The sequence below is a fragment of the Oxyura jamaicensis genome, chromosome 2, assembly GCF_011077185.1.
Source record: "Oxyura jamaicensis isolate SHBP4307 breed ruddy duck chromosome 2, BPBGC_Ojam_1.0, whole genome shotgun sequence".
Taxonomy (NCBI): domain Eukaryota; kingdom Metazoa; phylum Chordata; class Aves; order Anseriformes; family Anatidae; genus Oxyura; species Oxyura jamaicensis.
The window spans coordinates 140,030,764-140,043,478 of NC_048894.1; the positions used below are offsets into that span (position 1 = coordinate 140,030,764).

At 37.8% G+C, this 12,715-nt stretch overlaps 1 protein-coding gene across 1 annotated transcript in view; it reads right to left on the reverse strand.

The window, feature by feature from the left end:
* ANGPT1 (angiopoietin 1) overlaps nucleotides 1–12,715 on the reverse strand; it is a 174,104-nt gene that overhangs the window by 85,485 nt on the left and 75,904 nt on the right. The window contains exons 2-3 of the mRNA XM_035318508.1: nucleotides 11,078–11,233; nucleotides 6,837–6,958 (exon numbers count right to left, since the gene is read on the reverse strand). Of these exons, the coding sequence (XP_035174399.1) occupies nucleotides 6,837–6,958; nucleotides 11,078–11,233 (278 nt within the window). The remainder of the gene's footprint in view (nucleotides 1–6,836; nucleotides 6,959–11,077; nucleotides 11,234–12,715) is intronic.

The window sequence follows — 12,715 nt, forward strand, 5'->3', positions numbered from 1 at the left end:
GATCAATTTGCATGTCCAAATCTAAATTATTTCCATATCTGAATAATTTAATATATAAGACTGTCTTTGGCAGCCACAATATGCACATTGTGTTATTTGTTTCTCACCATAGCCTTCTTAAGACCACAGTAAGTGAACCCATGGTGATGACAGTCTTATTTGTAGCAACACTGTCCATGTCAAGTAAGAAGGAAGAAACTGACAATGTTTAGAGCTTCCCTGTTTGGCGTCTACAGACAGACAGCAAACAGATGTTTTACAGCTTTAGCAATAATACATCCTAATATTTATGAGTGGTGTGTCAACAACATGTGGTGGAAAGATGGGAGTGTCACAGCACTTGGTTCCTTTACAGTTTTCTATGTAGATTAAAAGTCTTGTTATTATAAACTGCAAAACTAAGCTATTTTACAGAATGCATATGCATTTGTGCAATGATCTTTTCATATCCACAAATCTACAGAAGATAAGAGCAAGTCCTGAAGATAGGACCACTCCCTATATTCCTGGGAGAAATCTGTAACAACTGCATTTCATTTTGTTTTACTAAGAATCAGTGAGAAACCTTTGCTCAAAGCTCTAATGAACAAAAGTAAAAACTTCACATAGATTGGAGACGTTTGTACTGGCCTGTTCCAAAAGGAAGAAATCCTTAAACAGCATGAGAAAAGCTGTTCTTGTGGCCTTTGGCTATAATGTGGCCAGAATTCTTCACACATATTATTGTTACATAAATACACATTGTAGCTCATTTAAATAATAAAAAGTTCTAGAAAACTAATTGATACATTTTTAACATGTTGAAATCAACTACAGAGATGTTTAGATTTTTAAATTGTTGTCAGACTACTCTATTTTATCTTTCTTCTTTCCACATTGAATAATTTCTAACAGCCAAATACCACAAAGAATTAACTTTGCTGATTGATTTTATCAAAATTTTAAAGAGACATTATGAAGACAGATTTAAAGTGAAAATATTTCTACTTGTTTTCATTAACGATTGTTGCTGACATACAAACTTAGAGAAAGCCAAAAGAAGTCTGTCTCTATACCAATTAATCAATCTGTAAACGTTGACTGAAATTGTTGTACAACATTTTTTGATAACACTTTCCAGTAAAATGGCATGGACAAGATGAAGTGACTGTCTCTCTTTTACTGCAAATTTACTGCATAATTTTCCTATAGGTTTGAAAGCATTACAGACATAGACAGATGAAGCAGTCTTGGGAACTACAATACAATACAAATAAATCACCATTCACTAGAAGAATCATACACACACACACATATACACACACAGAGATACATGTACAGTATTATAATGCAACCTTCAATTTGTGGGGGGCAAAATCAGGCATGTAAGGAATAGAATGAAGTTATGAAAAACAAATGTTGTTAACATGGCTAAATATTATGTTATCAGTTGGACAATGACTCCTTCCTTGGAGTTGTTAGCTAGAAGACATTTAAATATAATGAAAACAAAACAAAACCAAACAAAAAAAAACTTTCAATTTTCCTCAAAAGTAACCATGTGCCACTAGCGTGTTCAGGCTGGGAATGCATTTTCAACAAATGATATCATTGAATCATTAAGCTTGGAAAAGACCTCCAAGATCATCTGGTCCAACCATACCCCTACCACCAATGTCGCCCACTAAACCATGTCCCTATGCAACAGGTCCAACCTTTTCTTAAACACCCTCAGGGATGGTAACTCCACCACCTCCCTGGGTAACCCATTCCAATTCCAGACTACTCTTTCTGAGAAGAAATGTCTCCTCATTTCCAACCTAAACCTCCCCCAGCGCAACTTGAGGCCATTTCCTCTAGTCCTATCACTAGTTATCTGTGAGAAGAGGCCGACTCCCAGCTCCCCACACCTTCATTTCAGGCAGTTGTAGAGAGCAATAAGGTCTCCCCTGAGTCTTCTCTTCTCCAGACTAAACAACCTCAGTTCCTTCAGCTGCTCCTCATAGGACTTGTGGTCCAGGCCCCTCACCAGTTTTGTAGCCCTTCTCTGGGCATGCTCCAGGGCCTCAATGTCCTTCCTGTAGTGAGGGGCCCAAAACTGAACACAGTACCGAAGGTGCGGCCTCACCAGAGCAGAATTCAGTGGGACAATCACCTCCTTGGTCCTGCTGGCTACAGTACTGCTGATACAAGCCAGGATGCCGCTGGCCATCTTGCCCACCTGGGCACACTGCCAGCTCATGTTTGGGTGAACATCAGTCAGCACTCCCCAATCCTTTTCCTCTGCACAGCTCTCAAGCCACTCTGCCCCAAGCCTGTAGCATTACAAGGGGTTGTTACACCTACGTTACCTTTATTAGGATATAAGCCAGTGGGATGCTTTGGTGCAACTAAACATGGTCCATCTGATACAGATTAAGCCCTCTGATAACACTGAAGGAAGTAGAAAGCCAGTACAGAAGTCAAAGAATAACTTCCAGTGAAAACTACTATCATTTTGAAAGGTGATGAAGCAGAGCATGTAGAAAGCACTCTTGTAGCTCTCAGGGGAGGAAGGAAGTCTGGTTTAGACAGTCTGCCTTATAAGGTACGTAGTTTATTCACTAATCCATTCCAGACCTTGGCTGTTTAAGATTTTATTTATTTATTTTTTAATCTTTGTTTTCCGAGACTTCAGTTTAGACATGTGGGAACAGGATATAGACCAGATCTTAGAGATGGACATCTTTTGCATTAAATTAATCTTTTAAGAAATCTGGACTTATTAGAAATACAGATAAAGCCATTTACTTTGTTGAGCTCTTCAATAAATAAAGAAAATGAATGTCACATTAGAAAAATTTCTTTGGCTGTACATATATGTTTTTCTTGAATTAAGTATGTATCGGAAGATAAACAGGTAGAGAACTTAAACACATTTGACTACAAGAATTATATTTATCATTAGGATAGCTGCTTTGTAGTTGCTTGTATGAGTGAATTTTTCTGTGCACTGGTATGTATTGATTGTTGGTACGTAAGTAGGTTGTCTTATTGGTTTAAGGACATTTGGAAAAAAAAAAAAAAAAAAAAAAAAAAAGTATCCCTATATTTCTAAAGGTTAGTGAAATTTTTCATTACTGAGACTCACTATTGAAATCACAAAAGTGAAATGGAAAAAAATGTTTTTATCTTTTTCAGTATGTGCAACATTTGCAAATAAAACTCATATAGTGTTTCCTTATCTTTTACACAGTCAAATTGTAATTCATCATTCTTAAGTATGCACCTTAGGATACAGTAGTTCTTGTACTGACCATTAATCTAGTTTGATTTTCTGCAAATTCAAGTTAAAACTTATGTTTAAATTTCACTTCCACTGCTTAATACTGGAAGATCCAGAATACATTATACTTCTTTTTATTCACTCAAATGAAACAGAAAAGTTTTCACACTTGCATATTGAAAACAAATGGCACACAGTAAGTTAAATGCAGTTGGGTACATTAAAAAAAAAATAATAAAAAAAAAAAATCAAGCACTTAAGCAGAGAAATCTTTCAAGAATAAATTAAAATAGCTTTTAAAAATCTCTTGTGAGGGAAAAAAATGGCAGTGTAAAACAGCACCATTTACATTACAGTGGGTGGGAACCCACAAGAATAAATTATTTATGGCATGACAGCATTCAATAGAAACAAGATACTGGGGCAAATGTTAGTCTACTTATGCTATGAAATATCTTTCACTTCAGTGGGATAAAAAGAAAAAAATTGGCCACTCTTCCCAGCAGAGGCAGGAAGTAAAGCATTTAAGGCCAAGAATAGATATATTTCTAGTCCATGGAACATGCATTGGTCCCCTGTTGATAAGCAGTGCTCATTTTATCTCAGGATAATATACAAATTACTGTAGTATAATCAAGAATCAGTTATTATAATATTTTACATTTCTTTCATCCAAACTCCAGTTCTTTGAAAGTGATTAGGATCTTTATTTTATATGGAGGGAATTTTAGCACAGAGATAGAAGTGATCTGCCCAAAGTACACAATCTATTTTGATTACATTTTGGATTATAACAGTTCCTGTACTCATTCCCACCTACTGTAAAGAAAGGTCCATACAGACAACATGGATAAAAGGACTTCTCTAATTTATTAATTTGAAAATGATGTTATACAGAGGGATTGTTATACATATATATATATTGATGTTATACATTTTAACTGCTAACAAATACCGAACACCACCATCAGATAATCTTTAAGTAATGTTTAAATTTAAGCAAGATAAAAATCATTGGCACATTCATTAACCTATTATCTCCTGTGATCTTTGCCTCACAGTGAAATTGACATATGCATTTGATCATATGCACAGGATCAGGACCTTACAAAGACCAAGATTACACAGTTTTTGGTAGGACTAGATGATGATACGTTAAAATATGAATAATCAGCTGCTGTAATCATGCCACTGGCCTCTCCCTAATTTTATCAGTCCCAAGAGCACAGATAGCAATGAAACCTGGAAAGTCTTTGCTAGGTTCTTGCTTCAGTATAATGAAACACATATACCTATACTTATAAGACAAACAACTGGATATTAAATGTTGCTCTTTAACATACCCCCTCTCCTTTCCCTCCTAAATACCAAGCTAGACCATACTATAATGACACAGATCATTTCTTCATAGTGTCAGTCAAGTCAAAGGTCAATTTAAGTCAAACTTATTTGTTTACTGACATGGCTTTACACCCTGACGTGTTGCTAAAATAAATAAGTTCAGATTAAGTACACAAAGCATCACATAAATGACTCAGTCTCTTGATCAGTCAATAAAATTTTGTTGCTAAATAGATTACAACAGATAAAAATACAAGAATTTACTTTAAAAAAAAAAATAAATCTTTGGGTCAATTCAAAATTGAAATAAAAATAATAATAACAATAAAACACCCACAAACATTTAGGGGAATTATTTAATCTTACCGCAGTTTTATAAGCTGTAAACTGCCAGTTTTCTTAACCAGTAGCACTCACTGTATATTATTTTGCCAGCTTTTCAGCTAAACACATTTCTTTATAATTACATATTTTATTTGTCATCACTATGTGGTTATTTGCCTTCGTTTCCCAGCAGCTTCATGGTACTGTTAGTCTGCTTCACGTATAACTCAGGGCAAAGTCGTTCCACCTCAGTCGTTGCTGATTCATGTCCAGCAGCAGCATTTTTGGCAAACCATATGATCTCAGTTTAACAAATACATTACACCCTGTGCACGTACAGTCTGCTTCAGTATCTACCTCACATATAAAGCCATTTGCTCTATTTCACTGTCAGTTATAGCATACACAGGAAATGGGAACCTCAGTTCTAACCAGACTTACACCACAGTTATTCTTTCTAGAAGATACCTCCCTACTTAAACATGGCTGTTAAAGAGACAGCAATAATGACAGCAGGTCTATAGACAGGCAACCACAAAAGAAGATGGCTTTATGCCACTGTATTGGGTGTCTGTGTCTAAGTTTTGGATGTGGAGCTTGAGGGGAGGAGACTGATGGAGCCTCTGTGGGAAAAGGCCAGGGCTGCCCTTGAGGCTGGGGCTACCCTATGTTAAATACAGCCAGCTCTAGCCAGTTCCACAGCAGGGCACAGCTGAGCCCCGCAGTGATGCTAGTGGTGCCTCTGTGACAGCATATTTAGAAAGGGCAAAACCACCACATCACAGTGAGGAAAAAATGTGAAACAAATAACCTTGCAAAAAATACGGTCAGCAAAGAAGGAAGGGAAGAGGTGCTCCAGGTGCCTGAGCAGAATTTCCCTTGCAGCCCGCAGAGAGTGGTAGCATAGGCTGTCCCCCTGCAGTCCATAGAGGACACCACACTTGAGCAATCTTATCCTGAAGGACTGCAGTCCAAGGGAAGGGACCCTGTGGGAGCCAGGGAAAAGCATGAGGAGGAAGGAACATCAGAGACAAACTCTGACAAACTATCCCCCTGTGCACACCCCTCTTCTGAGACAGAGGCTGCATGTGCAGGGATTTCAGGTATTCCCAGAGAGGTGCCCAAATTTGGGCTTTAGACTGGTTCAGCCACTCAGTTCCTTGTGGCACTACTTGTTTGGATGATTTGGGTGTGCTGTCAGTTCATCAGCTGTTATGCACCCCAGTTCAGGAGCCAAACTAAGCCACTGTCGATGTATGAAATTAGCCTCACAAATGCTGAGTCCAGAGGCTTTACAGGATTCACAAAAATACTGTAACACAGAAAGGGTAACTTCACAGCTTGGTAAGTTATGTGCTGCTGAAGAGTTGGTGTATTTTTATTTTTCCTCTCTCTTCAATTTCAGCATAAATCCAACGTGTTTATTGTTCTGTTATTTTTTAAATAAAGCATGGCTCCAAGAATGTGATGCAGAATGAAGTGTTATACTTAGTCTAAAGAGAGATTCCTCTTGGATCCTTGTGTTCATTACATTTAGATGTACTTCTGAAGATTTTCTGTTTCATATGGATTTTGAAATTAGGTGATGATCTCAAAATTTATTTGTCTGCTTAAAAACATGCATACAAGTTATCCTTATGTTTTTCAGTAGCAGAAGCTATAGTTGTATGATTGAGTTGTCATGAAACAAATTGAGATATGAACTTACAGTGCAAACAAAAAGCAATAAAGTCAACTTACATTTGTCATAAGGAGCTAGCTAGCACAGTGTAAGTTCACACCCTAGCTCTTTTAACCATTGCATAAATATTACCTGTACTCACCATATTTTCTTCTTCTATTCCATGGGTTGCTTGGAACAAAGTATGCACAGACCTCTTCATGATAAATAGAGAAAGAGTTTAAGAGATCAGCTATTCATTCTTACCTGTTCTTCTCATGAATTTTCAGAATTTCATGCATCTGTTGTAGCAGCTGTTTTTCTAGCTTGTATGTTGACAGTGAATTTTCTAGTAGCTGAATTTCAAGTCTGGATGTTTGATTTAGCACCTTAGGGATAAATTAGAAACATTAATGTTTATATTGTTCTGGTTGTGTTGCTATAGCAACATAAACATTAATGCAGTCATTTCACTCTGATTTGATGATTTGTCAGAAATGACTTTGATTTCTAAATCCTTTTTTAACCTCAGCAGCTCAACTGGTGCAAATTTACTCAATCAAGCTACACTGATATGCAACAGCTGATAGTCTGTCACCCTGTTTGCTGTAGAAAAATACTAGGCTAGCAGAAGAAGGAAAGGTGACTACCAAATAAGCTTCATTTCACTGGGAAGAACAAGAGGCATGCTTCAAACATGCATTCTTACATAGCATGCTTAAACTAGAAGAGTGCAAGAGCAGTTGGATTCAAGCCAAAGTGTTGAATCTGCTGTTTTATAGATGGAGTTCCTACTTTAGCTTTCCCCTGAGATCTCTCTTGTGTAGTGATGGCAGAAGTCTGGTGTCTGCTTATGTTATCACTACTTGCTCTCTTAAACAGATTTTTAAGAAGATAAAGGCTGTGATCTTAAACACTGCTTTGTGCAATTGTCTTTCACCTTGGGGTTGGTCTGTATTAATAGCACAAGTTTTAGTAGGTACATCAAACTAAAAGAAGACTTAAAAAAAAAAAAAAGAAAAAAAAGAAAAAAGAAAAATACCGTTAATTAATGATGGTTGATTTTGTTGGTATATCATCTTTCATTATATAAAGTCTAGACAAGTATGTATAAATAGTTTTCATAGGTATGTGTACTAACACCAGCTGATATGTAATCACGTATGGAATTGAACATAATTCCTCTTTAATGGAACCTATCAGACCTTTCTGGAAAGGCCAAGTATCAGTCTCATCATAGGATTACATAGTATGTAGTAAGGTTTTCTCATACACGCCTAATAGGAACGTATGTTACAGAACATGGAAAAAAAAAAAAAAAGAAAAAAGAAAAAAGCTCTCAATCTACATAGTGTCTTAATTGAATTAAACTTAATGAAACTCTTGATGCTCACAGAGCAACTAGAATTGTCTTTTTTATAGGATACAGTGATTGAAAAAATTGGAATTGATCAGTATGCAGCTCTTTTGTTGTTTGAGATGGATACATTTGGAAGTGCCAGGAGGCAGTTTCAGAGGGACCACAGTTTCAGAGGGACCTGGCAGGAACTGATGGTTTACTACAAAGGTTGGTAAGGGTTAAAGGTGACAGGAAGGCACCTATAGATTTTCTAAGAGTACACATCTGTGGAGCAGCCTACGAGATTTCAGTGCAGTTTCAGGTGTGAAAGAAAGTCTAAACGGACACGGTGGCATTTTGGATAAATAAGAATTTGGGAGGGTTCAGTGAGATTTAAGGAGCAGTAGGCTCTGTATCTTGAACCCATCAATTTTCTTGTTCTGGTATGAGTATTACGTATTACAGGCAGTAATACTACAAGTATTACAAGTACTACAAGTGCTGCAAGTACTACATATTACAGGCAAGAGATCATGGCCTGTCTTTCTCAACCTTATATCCTGCAGACCTTCACATCTTTGCCAACATACTGTGTTTATGTGGCAAGGTTTTGACAGCACAAGGACTGCAGGGGTGGCTTCTGTGAAAAGAGTCCAGGAGCTAGCTGTCCCATGTTGGACATAGCTAGTTCCATGTTATTCCAAAAGGGGCACACTGCTGAGCCAATGAGTAATGATGGTTGTGACTCTGTAATAACATATTTAAGAAAGGTTAAAAATGTTATACAAGAGTAGCTGGGAAAGAGGAGTGAAAGAACTAACCCTGAAGACACCAAGGTCAGTAAAGAAGGAATGGGAGTAGGTGCTACAAGAACTGGAACAGAGATTCTCTTGCAGACCACGGAGAGTACAGTGATAACAGGTTGTCCCTCTGCAGCCCACGTAGGACTATGCTGGAGCAGTTATCCATGCTGCAGCCTGTGAAGGAGCCCATGCCACAACAGGTTGATGTGCCTTCAAGAAAGCTGCAGCCCATGGACAGCCAATGTAGGAGCAGACTCCTGGTGAGAACTGCAGCCCATGGAGAGGAGCCCATGTTGGGGCAGGAGGTGTAGCAAGAGGTGAAGCCTGTGGGGAACCTGTGCTAGAGCAGTCCACTCCTGAAGGAATGCACTGCATGATATGGACCCATTGTGGAGCAGTTCTTGAAGAACTGCAGTCTGTGGGAGGGACCCATGTTGGAGCCGTTCATAAAGGACTGTATCCTGTGGGACAGACCCCACACTGGTAGTTCTCACTAACCTAGTCTGTTATTAGTTGGCCATAAATTGCATTTATCTTCCCCAAGTTGATTCTATTTTGCCCATGATAGTAATTAGTGCATAAACTCCTGTCCTTACCTCCACCAACATTTTTTTATCTTACTTTCTCCCCCTGTCCTGCTGATGGAGAGAATTGGTGGAGTGGCTTAGTGGTCCCTTGGCAACTAGCCAAGGTCATGACCCACCACAGCCACACAACTGTCTACCTCCATCATTGCCAACAGGAGTGGTTCACTTTCTGGAGCCACCTGCACCACTCTTCTGATTGCTGGTAGAGCCAGGGACTACAAGAACTTTCTCATGCTGCTGAGAGAGGCAAGTTAGGAGACGCTGTCACTGAGTTGGAAGTCAGAGCCAGGATTGAAGCAAGGTGGATATCCACTGGTAACTTAAGAATCCTTTAAATTCTTCAGCTATAAGTATATATTATATATATAGATATACACATAAGAAGGAGGAAGTTGCTAGCGGTGCCTCTACCATGAACTGATTCCTCAATGGGAAAGTGAGACATCAACAATGCAAGTTACCTACTTGGTTGAGGGAATAACAAATGAGTACTCAACACATATAACTATGTAGGTTCCTACACCTCACTCACCTCACTTTTTTTTTTTTTTTTTTTTTTTTCCTGAGTGTATGCTATTACGTTCCATAGAAGGTCTTAGCAGCTTATATTTCCATTTAAATATTCTGTTGAATTTAGATGTATTTATTGTATTGATTTAGATATTCTGTTTAAATACTTTCCCCAACATTCTCATAAGTCAATATGCCATCTTTTCAAATTTGTGGTAATTAGAGCTTAACATGTCACTTTAGTTGGTCTGCTAACCAGGATGAAGGAAAAAAGGAACCTGCATAAGGCAGTGTAGCAACAGCTTGTACTTATCATTCCTAGCTAGAGATAATTAAAGCATCTGTCTTTCATAATTGCTGCAGTTTTTCAGTGTGCTGTAGTGCAGTTACATAATAACATTATGTGTTGTAAACGTGAGTAAAAACATTATTATCTCTCAAGAAGTACACATGCTACTGAAACAAACCAAATATATACAATGCATTAATTCCTGCACTTTAAATGAACAGCGAATACATTTCAGCTGGTAACATACCACATGCTAGGAAGATCAAGAGGAACTCAGCACAAACTGGGAAAACAGGTATTCATCTTAAACTGATAGAAGTAGTCAAAAGGCAAAAAGCTGTACATGTCATTGCAATAAGCCCAATACGAAATTGTACTCTGTGTAATAACAGTGATACGCTGTCATTTGAACCAAATAAGTGATTTTGGTTCTAGGAATCATGTGAAAATAGCTCTTTACATTCATGCAATATTATAAAATTTTGCAGTAATAAGAGATATAGGGTGCTTTATAAAGAAGCTTGTCCCTCTCTCTCCACAGTATAAAAGCTACTGATTTGCATTACATTTCATCTGGAAACATCTTGTAGAAAGTAAACAAACCTCATAATAATAATAAAGGCAAATAATAATGTAGAAGAGAGGCTCTATTTTAGCCTGAAGCTCATTATTTAACTTGACACGTATATCATTCACAGTTGGTAACTGAGACAGATATTTAAGTCAAATGATTTAATTTCCTGATCTGTCCTTACAGGCTGCCTTACACACACAGAGCTAAATATGCCAACCAAATGAAATCAGAGACAGACACATAAAAAGTGTCAGTCATCACTGCTGTTTGTACCAATAAACAGAGTGTTTTTGTTTCTTGGATCCCTGTGTTGAAAAGTTTTGTTTGGTGATTTATTAGAAAAGAAGGAGGATGGCGAAAATTCTCTGCAATTAACAGCTTTTAGGAAACTGCTTCCTAAACATACCTGGGTTTCAACATCTGTGAGTTTTCTCGTCTGCTCTGCTGTCTGGCTGAGGAGGCTGGTCCCTATCTCGAGCATGGTGGCGGTGTGATTCTGCACAGCATTCTGCTGCAGCTGCACCATATCCGATTTCATGTTTTCCACGATGTAGTTCTCAAGCTGTAAAAGAGAAAGGGTTGTAGCTGTGGTATTTATGTCACCAGGCCTTCTGGTGACATAAAGATGCATAGCTGGCATTCTTGCCAAAGGCAGAAATTTCAACATTTTCAGGGGGAGTTCTGCTGACCCTGTGACCAGGATATGGACCTGACTATTTGGGTAGCTGCTTCTAGTCTCTGAGTCCCCATGTTTTCCCAAGTATCAGAGCCTGCTGGCATGGCCTGTACCAGATCCTGCCTGCCTCCATGTATGTCAAGATCATAACAAGTATTTCTGGTAAAGATGTCATGGCAGTTCCATAATGGCCCCCCAAAAGAACAAAGTTCACCACAGATTTATACATACTTGTCCAGATCCTACTGGTGCATTGTAACATTCTTGTGAGTCCTTACTAGAAGAGATCTTACCTACCTTTCCTCACAGTCATTCAGCAACATGACTTGTTCATGGGTTAGATTCTTACATACTGTTCCACAAACTCATCAGTGAAAGCAGCTTAGTGTAGCTATGTTCTCAAAATTGTAAAAGAATTGAGACAGTGTCATGGGAATATGAGAAGGAAGTTGTTGAACAAAAAACATAGAAAGCTACTTTGTTCCTTTGCTTGTATTGTCTCAATATTATTTGGCTTACATTTACATTCAGTTGAAAAGAATCTGAATTAGGACTCTAAATAAAGTGAGCACCCCCAAGGAAAGGACAATTTTTGCTTATGTTTGCTTTAGTTAACATAGGCAGAGTAATTTCCTTCTAGATACTTAGGCCTTGTCTCTTCCATAAAAGATTATAAATCCATGACTAGTCTACATTATGATGAGATTGTTTCTTACACATATAAGCATTGTTCTAGCATCTTGTTTGATGTGCTCCACAAAGAATAGTGGCTTGGGACATTAGCTGCAGTACATTCCACTGAAATCAGCAAGAGTTCAACCAATTTACACCCAGTCACCCAGTGAAGATTTGGTGATTTGGTCATATGTTTCATTTCGTGGCTGATCTTTTTTTTTTTTTTTTAGCTGTTTCCAGACTTAAGCAACCGCTCTTCATCTAATACTTCAAATCATATTGGACTTGCTTCTTCAGCAGTAAGCATGTTTCGTTATGAAAGGTAAGATGCACAGCTAAATAGTAAGAACCAGATGGAGTTGATTTAAATACTGAAGAAAGCAGGAGTCGGATATGTGATTAATAGGAAGGACTACTTTCATCTTATCTATAAGCATTCCTGTGCTGATGGGTAACTACTGTAGATGTTCTGATGAGCCACAGCTAAGCTTACAAGAGATTTCTTACAAATTTGAACATTTATGTGCACCTCTTATTAGTTTTAAAATCATTTTTACAGAAATAGAGCACTGCCACACTCTAAGGTATTTTCTGAATGAGTACTTTTTTTTTTTTTTTGTTTGCTTGTGTGTATTCTTTCTCTTTCCTTTCCTTTCCTTTCCTTTCCTTTCCTTTCCTTTCCTTTCCTTTCCT